Here is a 26,378-nt window from a genome sequence, read left to right as displayed (position 1 = left end):
TCGTCCGCAGCTTCTCTTCGCGCGCGCCTGCAGCCCTACATCGCTCCTGGAGGCACGCAGCCGCCCCGAGCTGCCTTGCCTCGCTGTCTGCTCGCCATGCCCTGCTTCGCCTCGGCCTCAACCGAGAAGGACGAGCAGTGCTGCTGCCTGCCAGATCCGACCGCACGTACATCCCTCCGTTGACCGTGTCCACCTCCATGCTTCGGTCACATACTTCCAAGATCACCACCGCTCGTGCACGTCTCTGGATTCGTCCAAGCCCGACGACACTTTTGCACAACTACGCTGCGGAGACCAAGACCGTCAAGTTCACATGGGAGCCCGAACGACTACTTCCACGATGATGCGAGAACAAGTACCCTCGACGTGTTTTTCGCCAAGTACCACGACGACAAGTACCCCTTCGGAATGCCAAGGTGGATCTCTACCATTGACGATGTTCCGATAAGACCATCGAGTGAACGACTACCTCCATGACGATACGAGAACAACAACCGTTGACATGCGTTTTGCCAAGTACCACTACCGTCGCCCCGAAAACGTTGGATTCGTCAAGTACCTCTCCGGAAACGAACGTGTACCACTGCCGTCGCGAGTACCTGTACCGCCGTCATGTATGACTACTTCCACTACCGCCGTCGCGAGAACGCCTACTTCCCGCTATGAACTTGATCCGTTCCGAAAAGTCCAACCTCGAAGGTATAACCCCGAGACGACGCCCGTGAACGAATGAATGCATGTTGGATGAGATGCCCCCTTTGTCTGCACCATGTCCGTATTGTCACTCGTTTCCATGCCACTAACCCGTGGGAACCCGGTATCCGGGAGCGCCCCACCATCTTTTGCACGCATCCGCACATTTCCCCTTTGCATCGGTATCTCAATCAAGTATCGGAACCCAGAACGTTGCCGTGGCACCGTTACCGTTATCGTTGTCGTGGCACGCCTTTTCGTTTCCGCCACGATGACAAAATGCTTCATAATGCTCTTGTCAACTTTTAATAAAAATTGCATAAACTTGTTCATGTCATCCGCATCATGATAACAGCAATTAAAATGTTTAAATTGTTGTTGCAATAAATTACTAATGCATATGGGGATTTACCGGATTCGTTGTTTGTTATATCCGACCCCATTTAAACTGTTTAAATGATATAGTTTTGTTATGATTCACCTCTTGCCATGTTAACCAACAATTAATATTGTTGAGTACCTAACCGAGAGTGAACTAAATAAGTCATGTGGTGTTCCGTCAATATGCAACTCGTTGCATATTGAGCTCCACTTAATTTGTAGTGTTGTTTGTTGCATATTGCCATGTCATGCATATTTAAACCGGACATGCATCATACTTGGTTGTGCATCATGCCATGTTTATGTGGTGGTTGTTTACTATGTTGTTTGCTTTCTTTTCCGATGTTGCTTCTTCGGGTTAGTTCCGATAACGTTGCGTTTGTGAGGACCCGTTGGCTACATCCGTTTGTCTTCTTCATGGACTCGTTCTTCTTCCTTGCGGGATCTCAGGCAAGATGACCATACCCTCGAAATCACTTCTATCTTTGCTTGCTAGATGCTCGCTCTTTTGCTATGCCTTTACTGCGATACCTACCACTTGCTTTATCATGCCTCCCATATTGCCATGTCAAACCTCTAACCCACCTTGTCCTAGCAAACCGTTGTTTGGCTATGTTACCGCTTTGCTCAGCCCCTCTTATAGCGTTGTTAGTTGCAGGTGAAGATTGGAGCTTGTTCCATGTTTGGAACATGGATATTTGTCGGGATATCACAATATCTCTTATTTAATTAATGCATCTATATACTTGGTAAAGGGTGGAAGGCTCGGCCTTATGCCTGGTGTTTTGTTCCATTCTTGCCGCCCTAGTTTCCGTCATATCGGTGTTATGTTCCCGGATTTTGCGTTCCTTACACGGTTGGGTTATAATGGGAACCCCTTAACAGTTCGCCTTGAATAAAACTCCTCCAGCAATGCCCAACATTGGTTTTACCATTCGCCACCTAGCCTCTTTTTCCCTTGGGTTCCGCGGACTTAAGGGTCATCTTTATTAAACCCCCCGGGCCAGTGCTCCTCTGAGTGTTGGTCCAAACTAGAGCCCCTTGCAGTGCCACCTCGGGGAAACTCGAGGGCTGGTTTTAGTTGTACGGATTGCTTATCCGGTGTGCCCTGAGAACGAGATATGTGCAGCTCCTATCGGGATTTGTCGGCACATTCGGGTGGTGTTGCTGGACTTGTTTTACCATTGTCGAGGATGTCTTGTAACCGGGATTCCGAGTCTGATCGGATTGTCTTGGGAGAAGGAATATCCTTCGTTGACCGTGAGAGTTTGTGATGGGCTAAGTTGGGACACCTCTGCAGGGATTTGAACTTTCGAAAGTCGTGCCCGCGGTTATGGGCAGATGGGAATTTGTTAATGTCCGGTTGTAGAAAACCTGAAGTTGATCTTAATTAAAATACATCAACCGCGTGTGTTACCGTGATGGTCTCTTTTCGGCGGTGTCCGGAAAGTGAACACGGTGTTGGAGTTATGCTTGACGTAGGTTGTTCTAGGATCACTTCTTGATCATAGTTTCTCGACCGTGCTTTGCCTTCTCTTCTCGCTCTCTTTTGCGTATGTTAGCCACCATATATGCTAGTCGCTTGCTGCAGCTCCACCTCATACCTTTTACCCTTCCTATAAGCTTAAATAGTCTTGATCGCGAGGGTGTGAGATTGCTGAGTCCCCGTAACTCATAGTTACTTCCAAAACCAGTTTGCAGGTGCCGATGATACCGTGCAGGTGACGCAACCGAGCTCAAGGAGGAGCTCGATGAAGATCGTGTTTGTTATGTTGTTCCGTTTCCAGTTGATCAGTAGTGGAGCCCAGTTGGGACGATCGGGGATCTGTGTAGCATTTGGGGTAGTCTTCTTTTATTTTGGTTCCGTGGTCGGACCTTGTTTGTATCTGGATGATGTAATGCTTTATTCATGTATTGTGTGAAGTGGCGATTGTAAGCCAACTATGTATCTCTTTCCCTTATGTATTACATGGGTTGTGTGAAGATTACCTCACTTGTGACATTGCTTTCAATGCGGTTATACCTCTAAGTCGTGCTTCGACACGTGGGAGATATAGCCGCATCGAGGGCGTTACACCTGCTCCACCTCTTCTGGAATTGCCCTTTTGCACTTCAATGCTGGGAATCCATCATTCCTTCCAAGCTTAGATGCATCGCCATCTTTGATGATTTCCAACTAGCCATGGCACAACTCCCTCCAGATATTGCACTAGATATTGTCACTATGGGCTGTTGGGGTATTTGGTCGATCAGAAACGATAAGATCTTTCGAGCAGCAGCTCCACATATCCAGGGATGGAAGTTTTACCTCCAAGAAGGACTTTGGGCAGCACCGATCAAAGCGAAGATTCAAAAGCGGATAAGATTAGTTCCTGGGTTACACAGAACATTTAATTAGTTTCCATGTTTCATAAAAGTGGTATTGGGTGATCACTTTGTATGGTCGATTGTATGTGCATAATTTATTAATATAAAAAAGATATCCAGAAGTTAAAATATAGAGCACCAGATTTAACTGAAAGAAGCAGAGGAATACGAGAAGAGTTTGTCAGATGCTACTAGGATGACTAGAATAATCATGGACATAGAAAATGCTCATTCCAATCATTGAGTTTTAAATCATCTACCTAGTGTAATGGGTTATACAAAGGAACATCCGAAATCGTTCCAAGTATGTGTGATTCCTGTTTTGATCCAGGAGAAATCTGATGTACATGATTCATTTTTTCGGATGCTGAATTGATGCATGCGACAACTTGAATTGTACCCTCTTTCTTAGTGTATTTAGTTTACAATTTGCTATTACCATGTTGTATTGTTATAAGACATGCATTTCACCATATCTCCTTGATCCTTACTGGTTACCATTATTACTCCCTGTTTTCATTGGCAGATACTCCTTTCGTCTGAAAATACTTGTCATCAAGATGAATAAAAAAGGGATGTATCTAGATGTATTTTAGTTTTAAATATACTTTTTTTATCTATTTTGATGACAAGTATTTCTGGATGGAGGGAGTACATCTCACTGGTCATTATGTTTTCGAGTATGACACGTTCATTGCAGTAACACGCTTACTAGTTACACGATTTATTGATCTCCAATTAGCAACACACAACTAACACCACATTCAAAACCGAGAGTGGCATGAACCACGCCATGCAGCAACCAACAATCAACAAAGTTACGGATCGACACGTACGTAGCTTCTAGTAGCATATCATCAGTCCATGAGGCTGGCGTCGATGTGGAGGGCGGTGCTGAGGTTGAGCGGGCTGACGTAGTCGAGCGAGCCGGTCATGAACTGACTGACGATGATCCGGTTGGCGCGCTCCGTGGGGTGGTACGAGTCCCAGAACACGTACTGGTCCCTGTTCGCGCACAGGTGGGACACCGCCGTGCAGAGGCCGATGCCGTTGTGCGGCCCCTGCCCGCAGCACGCCTCCTTGGCCGTCCGGAAGCCGTACGCCGCCGGGTCGCTGATGAAGTCGAAGTGGACGCGGAAGGAGTTGGCGGCGATGAAGGTCCCGTCGCCGTAGCGCGCGTTGAGCTCCTCCAGGGCCTGGGACAGCTGCGGGTTGAACAGCTCCGCCGCGCGCATCAGGTCCCTGTCGCACTCCCCGTCGCGGCTCCGGAGCGCGAGCTCCGCCGGCGCGCAGCCCAGCGGGCCCGTCCCCGTCACCAGCACGCGCCGCGCGCCCATGTCGTACAGCCTCTGCATGCATGCATCCAACGTACGCGTCAGCCGGTGCTCGTCTCTGCTTACCTGTGGCTAGTGGTGTTGCCGGAAGGTGCAGAGGTGTGTGTTACCATACCGTGAGGATCTTCTTGTACTCGGAGATGAGGTAGCGGACGTAGTCGGGGAGGGAGAACTGGCGGGAGCGGAGGGAGAAGGGGATGAGGTAGTAGTTGTTGACGAAGTCGTTGCCGCCGAGGGTGATGAGCACCAGCGCCTGGTTCACGATCTGCGTCGCCTGGGACGCGCCCACCAGCGCGCGCAGCTTCCCCTGGTACTCGCCGAAGTACTGCAGCTGCCTGCTCACCCTCACGATGTTCACCTGCACCACCCTCCAAATGCATGCATATAGTACCAACTAGTATTATCAACCGAGCTGGGGATGAGTTCGTGCCGCGCGTACGAATTGGATGCCGGTGTCGTTGAGGATGCCGACGCCCGCCGACGCGAAGTTGGCGCCCACGAGCAGCTTCGCGCCGTGGAGCTCCGGGGACAGGTACGGCAGCGTCGGCTCCGCGCCGAGCTGCTCACCTGAGACGCACGCACGCACGTGATCCAACATGCACACACATTGCGCGAGCATGCACTGGCTAACCAAAATCAATGGCAGATTGCTAGGGGTGGTCGCCACGTACTGATGATGTCCGGGATGTTGAGGCCGTTGGAGAAGCGCCCGGTGGCCTGGTGCGTGGGGTAGTCGATCCCGTACGGCGGCGAGTCGGCGCGCGCCGTCGTCATCAGGTAGTTGTTGTTGCCGTTGTCCACCAGGGAGTCGCCGAACACGAAGAAGGCGCGCGCGCACTCCGACGGCGCCGCCAGGAGGACCACGCCCAGCGCCATGATCGCCACGGCCGAAGAACCGCCGGCCATCGTCATCGTGAACTGATCTGTCGAGGCAGTGCACCGGTCGCTTGATCGATCGTCACGTACGCTAGCTAGTGGGCGATGCACGAGACCGGTTTGGATGGACTCGGGCGGAAGAGGCCTATATATAGAGGAAGAAGAGCTAGCGCCCGTCCATGTGCGGCCCGGCAGAATGCTGCATGGAATTTATCAGGCCACCATGTTAGATACGTGCGCCGCGTATGTGTAATGAGATACTGGCACTTCAACTTCCACATCTTCAAAGCTGCCACTTTCTGCCCATATTTCACTGTCACTCTATCAGCGTCCAAGCTACTGTATCTCGGAATTTGGGTGCTCGCACGTTATTAGAGCCATAGTGTGCTGCAAAAGTCTCCATCAGGACGAAGAATTGTTAAACACCAATAGTTTCTGAGTTCTGGCCATTGTTTTACAGACAGCGGGATTTCAAACCTTACTGTCTAAAAATACGGGAATCCATGATACCAAACGGGGTCTGAACAAGATGTAGAAAGAAGCGTTCTCAAAGACTAGACTACACTCCCTAAAGAAAAGACTGGATTCCACTTTGGATTTATCCTTCCTTTTTTTGAAACAAGGCAACGGATTTGCTATTTTTGTTAACTAAGGAGAAGTTTAATTACATGAGACATAAATAAAGCGGTGATATAAAACAACTCCTCTCGGCAATATAATACTCCGCCGCCCGTTAGCTAGCTTCCTCCTTGATCCTATCGACGGTGACCATGGGGCGGCGGTGTTAGTTGTTCTGTTCGGACGATTTATCACTTTATCGGCTACTCGGTGACCCTACGAGTAGGGATTAATCGGATGAATTCTTGAACATAAGCTAGTCATAATATCGCCTAATACGAGCCACGCCTTGACCTCATTCCACACACTAATCATGTACCGACATCGGAAGCGAAGACGTGTCAATGATTCTTGCACTTTGGTACAAAAGGGCAATAAACCCCAATCCAACTCCTACTGTGGAGCCTATCGGCCGTCCAAACCCTATTGTGGATGATCGGCCAACCGAAGAACTTGCACTTCGTGGGGGGCGGGGGGGCGGGGGGGGGGGGGGGGGGGGGACCTTCCAAATGGTCTTGATCAAGGGTGTAGCGGTGAGCCCCTCAAAGTGGGCCTTGTAAGCCGGGAACCTCGAATACGTCCCGTTTTTCATGAACTTCCAAATAATTGCGTTGCCATGCCATGTCGAAGATCATGCCAACAATCATCTCCTACAAGGTGGTGAACTCACAAAAATGCTCCAAGGAGATGCCAATTTGTGTGACCTAGAAATTATCGTGCAAACCATTTTGTATCATGCAACTATATGAAATTTTTTACAAATTTTCGACATCATTTGCTTTGAGTTATTCCTTCATTTTCTTTCTCCTTTAAGGGTATATTAATGCCCTTGATTCATTCTACCATAGAATAAACACATTTATTTATTTATGCTTTTGTTTTATTATGCCTTTGTTCATTGATGCTTCGTCGGTCTTTTTTGGCCAAGTGCTTTTCTCCTATATAAGTGTGTGCGGCAAAGTATTTGATGTTGAAATCGTGTGACACTTCTTATTTTTGTCTTAGAAACTTAAAATGGATTTTTTTAATTGATCTACTTGAATCAATAAAATAAGGTTTTGTCTTTGTTTTATTATATGTTTGCTTATTTATGCTTAGTCGACTATTTTTCCATTGAATTTTCTCCTATATTTGTGCATGTGAGAGTGTATCTGGTGTTGCAATCTTGTGATACTACTTAAATTCGTGTTAGGACCTTAAAATGGAATGAACCTTTTGGTTGATCTACCCGAATCATAATTATTATTAAAATTGCACTAGTTTATACTAGATCTTGCACAACACCAAATAGTGCAAGCTTTTTTGCATAAGGTGTGTGTGTGTGTGTGTGTGTGTGTGCAAGTTTTCAATGTATTTTCATTCCTGTATATAAGAAAGTAGTTTGACAATAAGTCTTATGATTGTTCATGTTAGGCATAGTTATATAATATTAATAGTAAATAGTATCATGTTTAGTTTCTCTTGTTTCTTTTAGGATTAAACCACTTCTGTAATTCATTTTCCAAAGAAAGAAATTTTGATCTTTTTGTTTCTGTTTTTGTTCATTTCTTTTGTTAGGTAACACCGCCATTATTTCTTCCTTAGGAAGATACTTGTTTTTCTCTCTATAAGATTTTGTTCATTTCCTCTTTTTTTTGAGGTACCATCACTTCATAATTCTTTATTTCTTATATTGTTTTTTTTGCTCTTTTATTTATTTTTCCATTTGTTCTTTGGATAATACCACCCCCGTGATTTTAGGATTCTTTCTTCCTTAGAAAGAAACTTGTTCTTCTTTTTTCTGTTGTATTCGTTCCTTATTTGAGGTGACACAACTTTTAGAATTCTTCCCTTTGTAGATTCAATTTTTCTATTCACAATTTTTATGGCAAATCCAGGACGTTGAGGTCAAAAAATGATGGAAGTGGGGAAGGTGATGGGCCCTGATTATATCCTCATTGAGATGTGGAGATGCCTTTTACACACTGAAATAGTATGGCTAACTGAGATTTTCCACTTCATTTTTTGGTCAAACAAGATGCCCGGAGAATGGAGATAGAGTATATTAGGACTAATCTTCAAGAATAATGGCTACATTCAAAGTTCTACTATTGTGGAAATAAGCTGATGAGCCATACAACGAGGTTGTGGAAGACGTTCGTTGAGCTCCGCTTAAGAAGAATGACAAGTGTTATAAAAAATTAGTTTATTTCATGCATAGGAGGTCGATGTGGAAGCCATTTTCTTCATACAACAACTTATTGAGAGATATAGGAAGAAAATGGATCTCTAGATGGTGTTAGTTGACTTGGAGAAGGCCTACAATAATATTATCTAGAATGTCATGTGGTTGACCTTGGATAAACACAAAGTTCCAAAAAGTACACTACCCTCATCAAGGACGTATACGATAATGTTGTAACAAGTATTTAAAAAATGGTAGTGACACTAAGACTTTCCAATTAAAATAGGACTACGCCGATGGGTCAGATTTGCTCTCTTATCTTTTTTCCTTCTTTTATCTTTTTTCCTTCTTTTATCTTTTTTCCTTTGGTGATGGATGAGCTCATAAGGGATATAGGAGATATCACATGATGTATGCTCTTTGCAGATGATCTGGTGATAGTCAATGATAGTCAAACGGGGGTTAATAGAAACTTAGAAAGTTAGACATGTGGAGACAGACGATGTGGCTTCCCCATGATCGGATCGAGAGCCCACTGTCTTCCATCCAGTTGCAGTGCCAACTGTCCATGGAGGTCGGGGGTGGCTGATGCACGATGTTGTTGGCTACCAAGGCAGGATCTAACCTAGGTTCTGGTGGCACGCGGTTGAGTTAGATGTGGAGAAGTTGTGCTACTGCTTCGTCCTCCATGATGAGGCCTCGCCTCAAGTCGGTGGTCGTCCAGGGCCAAATTTTGGTGTTCGGAGGAAGTGATTTTCTGGCTATTGCGGGTTTTTAAGGTTGGATTGAGGTGCATGGGTGTAGGGGGCGTGGATATCGACAGGGACAGTCATGCCGTGTCGTCGCCTGTCCACTAGTGAGCGGGCTTAGTGTGCCGCATACCTGAATGGATGGTTGGGCGTTGTGTTTGATGCCTTAGCCGCAAGCATTTCGCATGTGCCTACCGAAAGCTGCTCAAGTGTTGGTGCTGCTTCAAGGATTTTAATATGGAGAGCCAATCCTCTCGCCAGCCATGGAAACCCTCCTTGCCAACAACTACCGCACATTTGCGGTTTGATGTTGAGATTGACAGTGGCATGCTGGTCGATCACACCCTGAGATTGCAGTCGTATGTTGAGGCTCTCTTGGCGTCGTTCATTGGTGGTCGCTTGGATCGTCCTATGAATCAACACACCCCCACCTCGCACTCTTGTGGAGCAAGATCTTCTCGTTGTGTGGGTCGGTAGACATAAATGTTTCACATCATGAGGATCCTGTGCTTGATGAAGTCTTGTCACCATCTCTATATGTTGCACCTACAGTGATGTGTCTCCCTAGCTGCGCTACCATGTGTGATGATGTGTTGTTGGACTTTGGATTTCCATCAACGAGGAGTTTTTCTACATCATGTGCTTCGAGGCTCTGATCATGTTGTCCGGACCAAGTGGCTACTCCTCGACCACCGATGTGCATTATGCATGTCCGATGCTCAATTGGAAGAGCTACCTGGGTCTGTGAAGCACATGTTGGCGGCCATTGGCAAGCCTGACGCTGAGGTTGAATCCCAGGTCAAGGAGAGGAGTGATGTTGTTTAGGTGACTCGGGTTGTTGCACCACCAATCTTTGTTCAAGATTTTCTCAGTAAGGTTACTTGTGTCGTTACACGTGCTCTTCTTGGGACACCGACACCCTTGCAGTCGGAGAAATATGCTCTCTCTCTCTCTCTATCTATCTATCTATCCCTCTCTCTCTCATCGGGCATCTAGAAAGGAAGAACAATGTGTGCAACATCCCGATGGGCAAGCGTGCAGAGCATAGGTTGTTGGAGGCTTTGATGAGTTTTCAAAAGTGAGCAAAGTAGAGGGTGTTGAGCTCAAGATGAAGGACTACATGGACATTTACAAAAATTCCTCTCATTGCAAGTGATCGAGGCATTAAAAGTTTTGACAGGCATTGGGAAATCAAAGGTGGGCTTCATAGGATATCTTCCACAAGATAATATTAGTTCATGATGCATGAATTCAGAGGTGGTGGCCAGACTCTCTATGGATGAGTCTTGTCGGGAGTATGGTAATCAGTTCGGTTGCTCTTGAGCTTCATTGATTAGTTTTGGGCCTTGACGCTCTTGTGTCCGGCTAAAACAATGTTCCTTGATGCCGTGTGCGTGTATTCTTCTAGTCCCTATCGTCAAACTCTAGTGTCTGTTTGGGGAGGGGGTGTTTAAACAAAGTGTTTGGTTTTTGCTTGGATTCGGTTATTGTGATTTTCAGCCTAGTTTTTCTTATAAACCGGATTACTGGATTTTGCTTTTCTATCTTAATGAAATTGGGAGAGCTCCCATGCACCATCCAAAAATATGTACGTGTGCGTGCGTGTGTGAGTGTGGGGTGTGGGGGGGGGGCGGGGTGTGTGTGTGTGTGTGTGTGTGTGTGCGCGCGCGCGCGCATGGCAAGGCAGCTGACCCTCTGACTGTCATGGGACACAAGCTCAACTGCTCTTTTCCAGATATGATCGGATGCCGCCAGCGCGAGAGGGACCAATCTCCCAGCCCAACCCTGGCGTGCAGATGACCGTGAGGATGGGCGTCGGGATTAAGTCGGCCTCTCACGGCGGGCAACACCAATCCGAGTGTGTCCGCCACCGCTGATGCCGCTAAGGCCACCACGAGGTGGGACTTGCCACCGGATCTGAAGGTTGTTTGGGGAGGGGGGAAGAAACGGGAGAGCGCCCGCCGATGCTGTCCGGCGTTGGACGACCTCCTCCGGGGGTGCCGAGGGTTTTGGCGGTAGTAATCTGCTTTCTTGGTGGCGGCTGGAGGCACCTCTAGAATCGCCCCAGGAGCGACCCGGGAGGCTCGGGGCGAGCAGTTTTTTAGTTCCAGGGCACAAAAATGTAATCTACTGTAATGAGGTATCAATGAAATTCAAGCATAATGAGTATACACCTAGCTTCCATATAACTAAGATACACAAAGCCAACATCAGCGCAGACATACGAAGAATCACACCATATAAAGGGCTAAGTCATACAATATTGAAGCTATGCCTAGGCAGGGGAAATAAAAAGAAAAACCAAAGTGATAGAAACAACAATTGACAAAATGCAGCAATGATCATCTGCATGGAACATATCTTGACCACACAATGATTAAGAGGAAGATTTTTTAAAAGCAATGCCATTAGAAAGGGAATGATACACGCTCACCAACTTCGCTGGATCCAATCACTAACGGCCCTATCTTGGGTTTTCACCCCAAAAATCGATTCCAAACAAACTCTAAGCAAAACCTGAAACAGGATGGCTGCCAGTGCCATGTATGACGAACTAAGATCACACCTAGGGTTTTTACGCAAAACTTGAGTCGGATCCGCAAGAAGCACCACCAGATCAAGGTCGTCTAGTGTTGCCGCATCCACTTTCTACAATCCCGACAGCTGCACACGTATGCGGTCATGACACGAGATTCCACGAAAGTGACCACCATGTCTTGCAATCAAGCCGCGGCTCGAGATGCTAGACACACAACACGTAAGCTCGCGACGTGACGGGACGAAGACATTGTAAGGTCAGGAGCTAAGCTCCATCACTACTGCCATGCGTGCAAGGATATGCACCTGTTTTTACGGCCTCTTTCCCGACTCTTGTAAATGACATGGTGGAACTATAATGTGTTTGGGAGTGATGCTGCACTTAGAAAGGAAAAGTCAGTCCCAAAATTAACCTGCCCGCCAAATGGGCAACTGTGGGTGCGATTGATTTGATTGCGCCTGCGAGGATCCATCTGCCTGCCTAGATCACAGCAGGAAGCAACCCGAAAGCTGTCATCAGCTACCTGAGGAGCTTCACTTAACTGTACCTGACATGTTGGTACCGTCCGGTCGCAAAGTGCAGGCAATCTATCTATACTCATCAACCGTGAATGAGGCAAGGACGGTGCCGGTCAATGGCCTCGAGCTTCCCTTTTTTGCAATACAGGAGTAAATACTGTGGATCCACTCTGCTCTGCTGGTAACCAACGTAAGAGCGTCTCCAATATGATCTATTTAGATCTATTATGTACTCTTACCTTTCATATAAAATGAGAAAATAAGAAGAACCATATTAAAACTGCTTATGTAAAATACAACATCTCAAGATGTAAATATACGTCTTCACCTACAGAAGATGTAACCCGGCCGTTTTTATTTTCCTTTCTTCTGCCGACTGCCGCCCGGGCCATGGTCGACTCCGACGACCCTCTCGCCTTCTCCATCGCAGCCGCCTACCCGTGGGGGCCTTCGCCGGCGCGACCACCAACCCCAATCCCGCCGCCGCCATGCCATCGCCCCTGTTTTGCCTCACCCCGGCCGGTTGCCGTCGCGGCTGCCGTTCCACCGCCCCCACCGCCGCTTCCGTCGCTCCAAATCGCCCAAGTTGGCCGCTTCTCCGCCGCTGTATGATTTGAACTCCCCCAAACGCCCCGCTGTTGCCGGATTCGAGCCGCGCACCTGCCGCTGCCGCTTTTCCGCCACCAGACTCGACCTTCTCGTATCACACAGCCGTCGTCCCGTCGCGACCAATTCGCCGCTCGATTTACAACCACGCCGCCGATCATTCGAGCTCCCGCCTCCGCATTTGACCTACCGGCTCTCGTCGCTCGGCTGTCGGCACACCTCCTGCCGCTGCTCGGTCCGCCGGTGCTCATCCCAGCTCTCGGCGCTCGCCCGCCGGCTCTCATGCCGACTGGTTTTACATCTACATTTCATTATCTATTGGAGTTGCACTTTTACATCATCAATATATATCATCTGTTGAAGTTGCCTCTTTTTTGAAGATGTAAAACGCATTTTTTTAAGATGTAAATTTTTACATTTCATGTTTTTACATCTCCAAAGCATTGTGAGCATAACTTATGCGGCGACTCAAAGCGCCCACTCCTCCTCTCATCCACCCTCCCATCTCATTCTTCACGCCATTCAATGGCAGGCCTGAGGCACACCACACCACACGCAAGCACGCACGCGCCCAGCATCCATCCGGCCGCCTTGTTGCCGTCTGCGCGAACCCGGGACAGCGACGTCTTGCCTAGCTGCCTGCGTCTCTCTCTCTCTCTCTGTATACTTAGTGCAGAGTCAGCAAGGCAGGCAGGCGCGGTACTCCATGGTTATTATTGTACTTGCTAATTCCCGGTGTAATTACACACACCGGTGCGGTGCTGGACCCTCCTTCTCCTCCTCCTCCCGCGCCGCCCTTCATTACGACGCAATTCGCGAGCTAACCAAGGATGCCCTGCCCGGAGTCATCCACGCCCCCGTACCAGAAAAACATCGACCCAGAGGGTATGACTGACAAGTGTAAATTACAGATAGATGCACAATGCAAATAACTCGACTTCTTCTTCTTCTTCTTCTTCTTGTCAACAGCTGAGAATATAACCAATGGGTTATTCTCTCATTCTACAGCTGTATTTGTAAACACATGGCACGCCATGCGGAGTCCTTCATTCTACCTACGTGAACAACTGAACATAATGGGTACTAGTATATGCCTACGCTTCTTCAGCTAGTTCTGGTTCAGATGGTTTCCACAGCGTCCCGGCAGGCTCATCCATCAAGGCGATGCCGCGGGCAGAGAGCTCCGCCCTGATCCGGTCCGACTCCGCAAACTCCTTCCTCTTCCTCGCAGCGCTTCTCTGCTCAATCACCTGCTGCAGCTCCTCTTCACTCATCCCTGCTCGCTTCAGCGCCCTCTCCTTCAGTTGCTTCACCACCTACAAGTTTTGACCATTTTTGTTGATTCTCATAACAAAAATAATTCAACATATATATCTTCGACCCCCCAGAAAAGACTAGTGGCAATAATAAATAAATAATATCAATCAAGACCAATAAATTTACCTCAGCCAAGGGAGATGACGGCATCAAGCCAAGAATAGACAGTTTATTCGTGACTTCGCCGTGCAAGGCAACCAGAGCTTGTACATAATGTTCCTCTTGTTTCTCCTCGGGCTGTTTCTTTTTCTGCTGCTGCTGCTTCTTCTTCTCTGGCTCTTTCTTCTGCTGCTGCTCCAGTTTCTGCTGCAATTTCTGACAACACAAGTACACAACACACTGTCAGATGAGTTTTTTTTTACAGCACTATCAGATGAGTTACTTTCCTTTCATTCCCAGTAGCACAGTTCAATGCTCATCAACTGCAAAACTAAAGATGCAGCGTAAATACCTTCAGATCACTCAAGTTGTTGTTCATTGCTCTCACTGGCTTCATAAGCTCGTCAAGGGCGCCTGTGGTATGAAGATCGTTCGACATGTGTCTCAGGAAACTCTCGTGGTTGTCGTCAACCACCTTGCGATCGCCTGCTGGTACTGGGACGTCCAACTCATCATCATGGTACAAGGATATAACCTCTTGAGAGTCTTGTAGAGTCTGGGTAAATAAATTGTCCAAGGAATTACAACACGACAGTTCAAATCTATATAACTCGGATAAAAATAGGGAGCATCCTGACATTAAGTTTGCAAACATTAAATACCTGATAGATGTAGTACACACGGCCAGATGCAAACTCAAGGCCTACATCAGAGTGGTTAACATCGGACCTGTAGTGTGTTCGCATCAGGAATAGCCTGAGAGCCATTGGATGGTACAGAGCGATAACCTACAGCGACAAGAACAAAATGGTCAGCCTCGGCTACAAACAAATGATATACTCCTCGTCCCAAAATAAGTGTCTTAACCTTAGTACAACTTTGTACTAAAGTTAGTACAAAGTCGAGACACTTATTTTGGGATGGAGGGAGTATATTTTAACTGGAAAGCATACTGCTAACAGAAAAAAAGCCCCTTACATCTCTGATAGTGAAGAAGTTTTTGTCTGCTTTTGCCATCTTCTGGCCATTGTTGTTGACAAAGCCATTATGCATCCAGCATTTGACCTCGCTCTCAGGATTCGCTGCTCTGCTTTGTGCGAGCTCGTTCTCATGATGTGGAAAGATCAAATCTTTTCCTCCGCCATGAATATCAAACGCATGGCCTAAATAATGCCCGCTCATTGCACTGCACTCAATATGCCATCCTGGTCTTCCACGGCCCCAAGGGCTTTCCCAGAATGGCTCACCCTCCTTCGCAAACTGAACAGAAAATGTGAAGGATAATTAAGCACTTGACTAAAGGCAACAATAACAAAAATTAACCACAAAGTAAAAAAAAAGGTAAAATAGTAAGCACCTTCCATAATGCAAAGTCAGCAGGAGTGCGCTTTCTTGTATCGACAGCGACTCGTGAACCCGGAAGATTATGGTCTAAGCTCCTTCCAGACAGACTAAGATATTCAGGGAAATTATCAACTGAGAAGTATACGCCGTCTCCTTCAATAGTATAGGCTTTCCCTTTTTCCTCTAGCTGTCATTTGCATATATAAGTAGAAGATAGTTGTTAATGTCAAGCCAAATGATATGAATTATGGAACCGGTAAAAGTAAACAACTTAGATTTTATGCCCTCTTGCGCAATGGGGAAGTTAAACAAGCAACTACTGAAGGTTTGATTTCATGGAATGGGTGACAAGCACAGATAAGCAAATTGATCAGTTATCCTTCTATATTGGTTTTTATTTTCCCTTATTATAGTTGCACAGTTTTTTCTTTTTGGAGGAAATGTAGTTGAGTACCTTGGTTATCAAATCTATTATCTGCTTAATGTGCTCCGTCACACGTGGCTCGCGAGTAGGAGGCAAGCACTGAAGTTCAACCATGTCACGCAGGAACTCATCGATGAACCAACTACTCAAACTAGTTGCCGTTTCACCAGCTTCATTTGCTCGTCTAATAATCTGCATGCGAAAAACAGCAGTTCAGAATTGACTATCTCGTGCATTGCATGCCCCCAAGATATTGAAAATGACTTTCAGTAGGATGCATTTCAGAACATAGTTCAGACATAGAAAACTATTTTAATGGGAAATTTGCTCCAGAAGTGAGTTTGAAACCCATTAAAACCTAAGTTACCTAAATTTCAAGAAATAATTTGATGGACGATAAACAGAAGATAGAATATGTACTCCATTATAACAAAACAGGGAATTAGGCAAATACAAAGACATCAGTTTCCACTTGAGTGCATAATAGGACAGGTCCTAGAGAACAAGCTAAGTACACTGTATATTATTTTCAGGTATAGCGTACATTCATCCAACATGACCAAAAGTTTCCATTAGACAGTTCTTATTATTTTACTCAACAAATTAAGTCTTTTCTCAAAAATTTATCAATGATTTATTACCTTGTCATCGATATCAGTGAAGTTGCGCACATACTCAACCTCGTACCCCAAGTACTTTAGGTACCTGATTGAAAATAAATTAAGATGATAAGCGCAACGACATAACAAACTCGTATGTACCATTCCCTCAAAGCATAGACCATATGAAGCGTTGTTAAAAGAGCGTATCATTGGAAGTTTAGAGCAAGCATCAAGGTTCAACTATCGAAGATAACACCGCATCTTGTTCAGAAAGAAAGAAAACAGAGCGTAAAAATATAACCCTCAGAAGTCTTGACAATTAACAAAATTAACCAAAACAAAAGGCATGTACGAAAACAAGGACTAATCATATATTGTATAACTAAGTAGTTGATCCCACTGACATATTTATCTCATCATTGCAACTATGCATGGGAAAAGGCCCACCTCAACATGCAACCATGGATGAAAAAAGGCTCAAGTGTTTAATTATATTATGCTACTTGGATTCAACACATGCTTCATAATTATATGTATTTCAGTTTTAGGCTTATGTTATCAATCCAAACATTGAATTTTTTTAGAAAAGGGGGAATACCCCCGGCCTCTGCATCCGGACGATGCATACGGCCAATTTATTAATTATTAACACAAGACCTTACAAAGTCGTACAACAGTAAGACCAAAGCCACCATCTCAGCAACCTCTGTCGATACTCCTATCTAACTGATGAAGGGGTGCTGATGGTCTGGGCCTAATACCAAACAGACCTCGCAGCCAAACCTAACATCTAAGACCTGAGGTCCCAACCAGGACGCCTGCCGGGTATGGGCACCCACCAGTCCGGCGTGCTCCTCAACCAGGACGCCTGCCGGGTATGAGGCCGCCACAGCCACCTGCCACATATCCATCTTCAGAGCTGTACTGTTGCATCGGCCTTGCTTGGTCTCGCTGCCGCCGACGCCACCACGACGCCAGACAGCATCGACCTCCTGCGCGTATCCGTCACCACACATCTGACGCCAAGCCTCCGCTGCTCCATGCCGCCAAGAGTCATCGCCAAGAATATGTAGAAAGAAACACCGTCTACCGAAAGGGAGGCAGCACACCCCCACCCCTCACCTGCAGACCCTCCCATCCGATCCCAATGTCCTTGGCGCCACCTCCAGGAAGGTTATGGTGCACGGGGAGCCGCCGACGCCCGATCCGCATCGGATCTTGGGCTTTCACCCGGACATGGGTCGGAGTGGAGAGATGGTGCCCTCAGCAGCGCCCCCAAGGAGGAAATCGGCGCCAAAAGGAGGCGTCGCCGCTGCCGGCCAGCCAAGGCGGCCAAGGTTTCCTCGGACACCGTCTGCTCCACCAGAACACACCGGAGGTGGATCCGGCAAGATCCAAACCGAATCGGGGACTGAGAAGGGATGCATGGAAGGGAGGGGGGCAATACCTCCAGATCTGGCACGCCTGCGGCTCGCCGTCCTCGCGGCCGAACCCTCAGGCACGCCGCACGCCATGCCAGCAGGGGCCGCCGCCCTGGATCTGATGGTCTCCGCGAAGGAGCGCCGAAGACCCCGCCACCACCTTCCCCGGCGCCCGCGCGGGCTTTCCCGGCGGTCGTCTCCGGTGGCGGCGAGGGGGTGGGGGAGGTGGAGGGAGGCGGCGGGGGAAAACCCTAGACTCCCCCGAGTCGCCCTAGGGGCGACGCGAGGGACGGGACGGGACGAGGGCAAAGTCACGTTTTGCTTGACGTCCGTGTAACTAAATCTCATTGAGATATATCACGAATCTAGTATCAAATAACACGTGATACACTACCTTTGTTATTATTGGGTTAAAAATGCAACAGAGCCTGGTTAGAAGTATGGGAATAAACATTTGATGAATTTGGAATTTGAAAACAGCAAAGAAAAAGGAAAAAAAACTAGACAGAAAACCCGCTTGAAAAACCTGAAGAGAAGAGACGAAACAGAAAAAGAATAATCAACAAATGGAGAGAAAAATACCCGAAAAAAACAAATGGAGAAAAAAAAAGGAAAACGGCCACATGGGCTGGCCCATGTAGTGGTGCCCGCCCTGTGCGACACCTGCCTTCTCAAAAAGAGTTTAGGAAAGCGGGTTTTGACCGTATCCCTTCCGGCGAAATTTCAGCCAATCGATATCGACGGGTCTCCAACCAGCTGTTAACAGATATTCGAAACGCACAGGAGGCGTGGCCGACGTACCTGTAGAGGACGTCAAAGGCGACGTAAGCACGGGCGTGGCCGACGTGGCTGAATTCGTAGGGCGTCACACCGCAGACGTACATGCTCACCTTGCCCTCCACCAGCGGCCGGAACATCTCCGCCTTCGTTGTCCTCGTGTCGAACAGCATCAGCTCCCTCTGCTGCTGCTCCTCCGACCCCGCCATCTCTCAATCTCTCAAGTCGAGGAGCGGAGGGGAGCCAACTATCCCGGGCTTATATCCTCCCACTGTCAAACAATTCCGCACACGGAAACGGAATCTTGGTCGCTACTCAAACCTAAACCGACTCACTCCAACGACCCCGGCCAAAGACTTCATTATTTTACAATGGAACGTGCAGAACAAGGGACGATACTAGTCGTATTATAGACGAGAATAAACAAGTGAAACGCGCAACTCTTCATTAATTGGCCTTTAGCAGGTGTCACTAATCAGTTCCGATAAGTGTTTCAGCTCTCGACGACTACTCTTTATTCGTCCAACACTGGCTCCGTTTGGAACATCGTCCGCACGATCAAAACTGTCAACCCAGCGACAATAAAATTACATCAAAGATGGGACTACACCCAAAAAATCCCCTAATCAATATGTTCCAGTTTGCTTCATATATCGTCCGTGTTCATGGCTTAGTAATCCATTCCACCCATGCCGCCCATGGCAGGAGCCTCTTTCTCCTCTTTAGGAACCTCCACGATGATGGCCTCTGTTGTGGTCATCAGAGATGACACACTGCAAGATAACAAGGCAAAACGTTAGTGCTGGTGCTCATCAAATATTGTTCTTACTAAGATACAATCAACTATCATGAGCATAAGGTTGTAGCCAGTAAGTACCTAGCAGCATCCACCAAGGCAGTTCTGATCACCTTCAGTGGATCAATGATACCGACCTTCACCATGTCCACATATTCACCTAGATGCAGAGATAATTACGGCATCAGTAACAAGACTCGCTTGTTCAAAATAGGACAAGATAAAGCAAATGGTCAAGGACATCATACCTTTAGCTGCGTCATATCCAAGATCAGTGTTCTCTTGCTCCAAAAGCTTGCCAACAACAACTGCCCCTTCTACGCCTGCATTGCAAGCGATGGTGTACACTGGTGTCTGCGAGGTTTTTCAGAAATCAGCACACAGTCAAAAGAAATCAGGACAAAACAGATAATTATTTTCTCCCCAACCTTCAAAGCGTTCTGAATGATCTGCACGCCAATCTTCTGGTCAAAGTTTGCAGTCTGCAATTTATCCAGAGCCTTTGATGCATATAGAAGGGCAACACCACCACCTGCATAACCATTAAATACAAACCATATTCTCAGGACAGTGATGCTTAAGATACAAACTACAGGAGCAATTTACACAAAGAACATCAATTTTTGCTAGTAGTAACAATGAAGACCAAAAACTATTCAAAATAAGCCATATTCAGAATGTGCATGGTGCAGTACCTGGCACGATACCCTCTTCAACAGCAGCTTTAGTGGCATTAAGTGCGTCTGTAACTCTGTCCTTCTTCTCGCTAACTTCAGCTTCACTGGCTCCTCCAATCTGTAGGACAGGTCACAGTACACAGGTCAAAACAATAGAAAAGATATAGTAGCATGAAAGGAATCACCTATTACTACTATATTAACAGTCCATCAGCAATTCAATAGCATCCTCAGGCAGAGCAAGACATAGAATGTACTCCCTCCGTCCCAAAATGAGTGTCGCTGATTTAGTACTAAATTAGTAGTACAAATTTTATACTAAATCAACTGCATTTATTTTGGGACAGGGTACAGATGGAGCAATATCAGTTGCATTTTTATGTCAACTAAGAAACTCTTGCTATAGCCAGTCTCGCTCATTTTCAGTCAATATAGTACTGTGAAATGCTAGTCTGAGATTCTGAGATAAATAGGTAATGCTAACTGATAGGAAATAAAACAAGGAGCTATAGTTCTCTCCAATTTGCACGAGGAGCATGAACCTCACCTTTAGAACCGCAACACCTCCAGAAAGCTTGGCCAACCTCTCTTGCAGCTTTTCCTTGTCATAATCAGAAGTACTTTGCTCAATTGCAGATCTAATCTGTGACACAATATTCATGTAAGTTGCCATGATATATAAATAAGATACAATTCAATTAACAAGTCACGGCACATTAAATTGAAGTTGCATGAACCTGATCTGCTCTCTCCTCAATGTTCTTCTTGTCTCCAGCTCCATCAAGAATAACAGTGTCATCCTTAGAAACAGTCACCTGAAATGGAAGCTCATTAATGAAAAAATAATTTGATGAATATTGTAAGCTTACTATCAGAGGACTAAGGGCCAGTTCTTTTGAGTGGCTTAAAAATTAAGCTGCCTCCTCCCAGATTAAAAAATAAGCCGCACTCTAAGTTTGTTGAGACTTCTAAATTAGTTATCCCATAACTAGTTCAGAAGCCCCAATGATCAAGAGAGGCAGCTTATGGGAAAAGCTGGGGTGGGGGTGGCTCATTTTTTAACCTTGGGGCGAGAATTATTATCTTAAGAGCTTTGCAGCAAAGACAGAACAGAACATTTTGGTTAACAACCTCCAAAGGTATTTAAAAATGCTCATACATTTTGGTTAACAACCTCCAAAGGTATTCAAAAATGCTCATACTTCTAGTGATCATACCTTTTTGCATGTACCTAACATCTCCGGGTCAAAGTTCTCAAGGTTCATCCCAAGCTCTTCAGTTATGACCTGAATAATGAAATGTGCTGATTTCAGAAACATAGATGACTCACAAAAACATGGAGATATTCAATAACTTCCCAACTTACTTCTCCGCCAGTAAGGATAGCAAGGTCCTGTAAATTTGCTTTCCTGTTCTCCCCAAAACCAGGAGCTTTAACAGCACAGACCTGAATTCCACATCGATTAAGGACAACCGGCCATACAGAAGTCAGATGAAAAGGAGATTGAATTTACTGACCTTAATGCCTGCACGGAGCTTGTTGATAATCAGAGTGCCCAATGCCTCACTTTCTAGATCTTCAGCAACAATCAGTAGAGGCTTTTGCTTCTGTTGAGGACAACACATTAGTCACTATAGCAGCGAAGACCACTATGACAACAATATTGGTCAAGGTTTCAAGATTAGAACAAAAAAAGCACCTTCAGAGCCATCTCTAACACTTTAACTACTGCATGCATGTTCGAAACCTTCTTGTCATGGATCAAGATCAAGGGGTCTTCCAATTCCTGTGGAATAAAAACAGGAATAAAAACATTTACAACTGCAACACTACTATGATAAACAACAACCAAATTTCGAGACTAACAAGCAGCTAGCAGCAACGTAAATTAAATAGTACTTACACATTTCTGGGTCTTTTGGTTGGTAATAAAGTAAGGAGAGATGTAACCCCTGTCGAGCTTCATGCCTTCCACAACTTCAAGCTCATTATAAAGGGTGTTACCATCCTGCACATGAACGATTAAGCCAGGATATTACAAGCAAATAAGACTCGGAGCATTGACAGAGAAGCATCCAGAAAGTCCAATGGCCATAGCCCTCATGAACTTTCACTATCCAGAACAGTACAAAATCATGTATTACAAACAGATCTATGCACAACACAGATTGGGACTGAGACTTCCACACAGACAAAATATCCGGTGAATGTGTCACCTTTTCTTCTGATCACCGAGTTAAGATGACACAAACTCAAACTAAAATCACAAAATGCTAGAAAGAAAGTATACTTTAAATTAGCTCCACATTTCCCGCTAAGCACACGCACTGAGGATTGAGGACACATCCACTTTACTGTTTCATTTAGCTGTTTCTTAGTTCTTACAAATACAGGAATTTGTAATAGGCTCAATTTCTAGACTGAAGTTTCTGTTGAGTGCAACTCCTAGAAGTAAAAGACTTATAGATGTAGAGTTATGTCTAACATTATCTTCTGCGCTCAGTGCATTGATTACGAGTCGAGGGACTAGTCGAGACTAGTCGCTAGACTAGTCTATGAGTCGCATTCTGTGTGTCGACTAGAAATCTCGTGTAGACTAGTTCGCCGAGTCGAGGAGTCGAAGGACTAGTTGTAGACTAGTCTAGACTAGTCGTGCACCTTGAGTCGTTCGACTCAATTTTTTTATTTTTTAGGGATTGGGAGGGGATAAGTGAGCCAGCCACCCTGCCCCTTTCCCTCCATTGCTTATGCTCTTCATGGATCTGCACTCCTCTGCTCTGGCCCTTTCCCTCCATTGCTTCTGCTCTCCCTAGATCTGCCCTACGGTCTCCCTCTGCTGCCTTCTGGCTACTGGATCCGCTCGTCCCTCAGGTTGCAGTAAGCAAGCAAGCATACTAGCAAAGTAATTTCTCCCTTCTCTTCTTCCCTTCTTTGATTCGATTTTTACCCCCTGCCCTCTTCTTTATTTCGTTTTGTTTGCTTCAGTTTCAAGATCCTTAGGTCTAAAGTGCAATGCCTATGCCGGAAATATCTCAAGTACTGTATTCAGCAGCTGCAGCTCAGACCAATGAGCAATATGATCCATCGAAGGATCCTGCAAGAAGCCAACTAGGAGCAAGGATCCAACATGGAAATATGCTTACTTGACTAATCTGCAGGACAAATTGACGCTCCAATGCACTTTCTATAGTATATATTACATATTAATACTAGGTTTTAGTAATTGATTACTGCAAGTTGTGAACTACAGTACCATGTCGACTAGTCCAGCAGTAGTCTAGACTAGTCACGATTAGTCTGTGAGTCTCAACCTTCGAACGACTCATCGACTCATCGACTCGTAAACGTTGGCTCAGTGTCAATATAGATCAAGTTGAACTGTATCTATGAACGGTATCCAGTACAGATTTGCACTCAAATAATTATTAGGGGAGGTTGTTTGCACTAGTATGCCATGGACCAAGAAACTGACTAGCTGTTATGCTAATGGATGGAAAAGAAAATGAAAGAAAAATAATAGGCCAGGCTACACATTATTGGTGAACATAGTTCTGGTAATCTGAACTTAGAAAATCTTACCGCAATGGTGATTACACCTTCTTTCCCAACCTTCTCCATAGCCTTAGCAATCAGCTCACCGATTTCCCTTTCGCCATTTGCTGATATTGTACCCACCTTTGTAAGAGAAGAGAAACAAAATCAGTAATAAATTAGAAACTAAGAACTTTGTAGTTAATCAGTTCGGGTGTTACCTGTGCTATTTCCTCTGAAGTGCTGATCATTCTAGCCATGCCCTTTAGGTTTGTCACAACATCATCAACCGCCATTGAGATTCCACGCCTTAGATCCATTGCATTCATTCCAGCGGCTACAGACTTGCAGCCCTCAGTAAATATAGCTTTTGTCAAAACAGTGGCACATGTGGTACCTGAATTTGGAACATAACAAGCACAACATGGTTAGAAACTATGGTTTAACAATTCAAACAGAAGACAAATGATGAAGGCGATAGGAAGAACCTATTAACAGCGCAATTTAACACAATATTTACAATTGTTGAGAATGTGATAGAACAAAAGCACTGACATCAAATTTGTTCAGTGTTAATGATCAAACTGCAACTACACTTAAGAGTAAAGACATTATTAATGCTCCTGAAAAGAAGTGACGGTACAGCAAAAATAAGATGATACTCCCTCCGTCCGAAAAAGCTTGTCCCTCAAATGGATGTATCTAGCATCAAGTTAGTGCTAGATACATCCATTTGAGGCACAAGCTTGGGACAAGTTTTTTTTCAGACGGAGGGAGTATATCCAACAGACAAGCATGGAAGGAATACTTCACAAAACAGATTCAATATTGGTTGCACATAAGAAACCAGCAGGACATAAATATGACATACCATCTCCAGCAGTATCATTTGTTGCATTAGCAACCTGTTTTACAAGGCTTGCACCAACGTTCTTGACTCTATCTTTAAATTCAATGCTCTTGGCAACAGTCACACCATCCTTTGTGACTTTTGGGGCACCAAAGCTCTGCTCAATGATCACAGTGCGCCCCTGTAGAATTCAACAAGTAAAGAATCTGAGCTATGACAGTTTTTATGGGAATATAAAAGAGAGAGAAAAGATGATCCAACAGTTGTTGCCCCTTGAATGTGTAATAGGCTTATTCACCAAAAAAAGGGTATAAGGACATAGTTATACCTTAGGACCCATGGTCACTTTCACCGCATCTGCCAACTCCTCGACACCCCTCAACATGGAGGCACGGGCCTCGACACCAAACCTGATGTCTTTGGCGGCATAGTTCCTGCTCCAGGCAAGCCTGCTTCCAACCTACACAGTATCACATACAACGCATCATGTCAAGAAACGCCCAATTGAGATATCATATACTACTACATCCTGCTGCTAAACAAAACGCCTAGCACTGAATTACGCTTATTGTCAGCATAACTGCGCTTTTGCGCTTTGGTCAGAAAAGCTGAAGGCGGTAGCAAAACGCAGAATTAACACCTAGCGCTTTTTTTTAACTTTGGTCTTGCTATCATGCCACTGTGAACAGACTTAAGTTATCAATTGGAGCAAAATTGTACTGTGAACCAACCCGCATTACACCAACTAGAGGCCTTGCGGCTAAACCGACTACACAGACTAAATCACCAGCCAACCGTGAGCGTGAAAGTCCACAACACCAGGAGGAAGCAATAGATCTTTCACTGCCAAACAACATAATACGGCAGATCATTAATCCATTACTTATTATTGAAACAAATCCGCTGGATCCTAAGCAATTCAAGCTTGCCTAGATTCGACTGAACCCCGCACAGACACCACAGGGTCTCGCTCTCGCACGCGCTACCAAACTGACTAAATAACGCGATCGAATCTCCACTTGAACCCGCGCCGAGCGACGCTACTCGACCTAGAACTACCAGCTAGAATACCAGGCAACCGCAAACAGCAATTCGAGCAGGGCAAATCCTCTCACCTGGCGAGCGCTGCTCCCGGCTTGCCTGCACGAACAACCACGTACACGGGTTAGCAGCCGCACAGCAGAAGATCACAAGAGATTCAGATCGCAGCGCTGGGAGGCGCGGAGGGGAGCACTCACCTAGCCTTGGAGGCGAGGCTGGCGGCGGCGCGGTACATGGCGAATGCAGCGAGATGGCGCCGGAGTCGAGGTGCGTAGAGGCTAGGGGGGCGAGGCGCCGAGGTGAGATGATGTGCGAGCTCCGGTTGTTTCTTGGGGAGGAGGAAAGGGAATGGGGAAGGGAGAGGCGGATTTTAGAGGGAGAAGAAGGGAGAGGAAGAGAGGAGACGAGGAGGATCCAGAACCATCCACTAGGGTTTAGGGTTTTACTGGTGGGCTTGCGCGGAGATCGCGGGACGAAAATGGGCTAGGATTGATCTGCCTCTCGCACACGAGCGCCGCTGCTCTACAGGCCCAGCAAGGTAGCTTGGAACAGGTTTAACCCAAAAACTTATTTTTTTTAAACATCTGTAATTTTTAAGGATGGCAATGGGTATGGTATAGTGCCGACATAATAATTTCATACCCACGTGTCTC

The 26,378-nt window shown here is 46.0% G+C and overlaps 3 protein-coding genes across 3 annotated transcripts; all 3 read right to left on the bottom strand.

The window, feature by feature from the left end:
• Positions 1 to 4,135: 4,135 nt before the first annotated feature.
• On the bottom strand, positions 4,136 to 5,791 carry LOC125532533 (GDSL esterase/lipase LTL1-like). Its single transcript, XM_048696571.2, has 4 exons — positions 5,447 to 5,791; positions 5,215 to 5,342; positions 4,891 to 5,133; positions 4,136 to 4,790 (listed from the first exon to the last, which is right to left on the bottom strand). Exons 1-4 carry the CDS (start codon positions 5,685 to 5,687, stop codon positions 4,299 to 4,301), a joined length of 1,104 nt encoding a protein of 367 aa, XP_048552528.1. The 5' UTR covers positions 5,688 to 5,791; the 3' UTR covers positions 4,136 to 4,298.
• Positions 5,792 to 13,567: 7,776 nt separating this feature from the next.
• LOC125508414 (cysteine--tRNA ligase CPS1, chloroplastic/mitochondrial) lies at positions 13,568 to 19,193 on the bottom strand. The gene is made up of 9 exons (XM_048673125.2): positions 18,854 to 19,193; positions 16,671 to 16,734; positions 16,060 to 16,221; positions 15,619 to 15,792; positions 15,240 to 15,521; positions 14,924 to 15,049; positions 14,614 to 14,817; positions 14,289 to 14,477; positions 13,568 to 14,161 (listed from the first exon to the last, which is right to left on the bottom strand). The coding sequence occupies exons 1-9, from the start codon at positions 19,036 to 19,038 to the stop codon at positions 13,940 to 13,942; spliced, it is 1,608 nt and encodes a 535-aa protein (XP_048529082.1). The 5' UTR covers positions 19,039 to 19,193; the 3' UTR covers positions 13,568 to 13,939.
• A 56-nt stretch (positions 19,194 to 19,249) lies between these two features.
• On the bottom strand, positions 19,250 to 26,136 carry LOC125508408 (chaperonin CPN60-1, mitochondrial). The gene is made up of 18 exons (XM_048673112.2): positions 25,923 to 26,136; positions 25,800 to 25,824; positions 25,013 to 25,144; positions 24,706 to 24,865; positions 24,056 to 24,231; positions 23,883 to 23,978; positions 22,207 to 22,311; positions 22,003 to 22,089; positions 21,821 to 21,910; positions 21,669 to 21,749; positions 21,520 to 21,588; positions 21,040 to 21,117; positions 20,850 to 20,945; positions 20,321 to 20,420; positions 20,054 to 20,157; positions 19,874 to 19,979; positions 19,707 to 19,785; positions 19,250 to 19,602 (listed from the first exon to the last, which is right to left on the bottom strand). The coding sequence occupies exons 1-18, from the start codon at positions 25,958 to 25,960 to the stop codon at positions 19,500 to 19,502; spliced, it is 1,725 nt and encodes a 574-aa protein (XP_048529069.1). The 5' UTR covers positions 25,961 to 26,136; the 3' UTR covers positions 19,250 to 19,499.
• Between the last annotated feature and the right edge of the window lie 242 nt (positions 26,137 to 26,378).

Source organism: Triticum urartu, chromosome 1A (assembly GCF_056163025.1).
Source record: "Triticum urartu cultivar PI428250 chromosome 1A, HENAU_Tu73, whole genome shotgun sequence".
NCBI classification, from domain to species: Eukaryota; Viridiplantae; Streptophyta; class Magnoliopsida; order Poales; family Poaceae; genus Triticum; species Triticum urartu.
Note: the sequence above shows the minus strand (reverse complement) of the source record. Positions and strands in the feature narration are given on the sequence as shown.

Excerpts from the sequence above, each read along its gene's own strand:
- LOC125508414 (XM_048673125.2), bottom strand. The coding sequence starts at position 19,038 with ATGGCGGGGTCGGAGGAGCAGCAGCAGAGGGAGCTGATGCTGTTCGAC. Across the intron at positions 16,735-18,853 it reads GCCTTTGACGTCCTCTACAG|GTACCTAAAGTACTTGGGGT; the intron begins GTACGTCGGCCA and ends ATTTTCAATCAG. Across the intron at positions 15,050-15,239 it reads ACTTCTTCACTATCAGAGAT|GTTATCGCTCTGTACCATCC; the intron begins GTAAGGGGCTTT and ends TTGTCGCTGTAG.
- LOC125508408 (XM_048673112.2), bottom strand. The coding sequence starts at position 25,960 with ATGTACCGCGCCGCCGCCAGCCTCGCCTCCAAGGCTAG. Across the intron at positions 22,090-22,206 it reads ACCAAAAGACCCAGAAATGT|GAATTGGAAGACCCCTTGAT; the intron begins GTAAGTACTATT and ends TTTATTCCACAG. Across the intron at positions 21,589-21,668 it reads CTATCCTTACTGGCGGAGAA|GTCATAACTGAAGAGCTTGG; the intron begins GTAAGTTGGGAA and ends TTCATTATTCAG.
- LOC125532533 (XM_048696571.2), bottom strand. The coding sequence starts at position 5,687 with ATGACGATGGCCGGCGGTTCTTCGGCCGTGGCGATCATGGCGCTGGGC. Across the intron at positions 5,343-5,446 it reads CAACATCCCGGACATCATCA|GTGAGCAGCTCGGCGCGGAG; the intron begins GTACGTGGCGAC and ends CGTGCGTCTCAG. Across the intron at positions 4,791-4,890 it reads AGTACAAGAAGATCCTCACG|AGGCTGTACGACATGGGCGC; the intron begins GTATGGTAACAC and ends GCATGCATGCAG.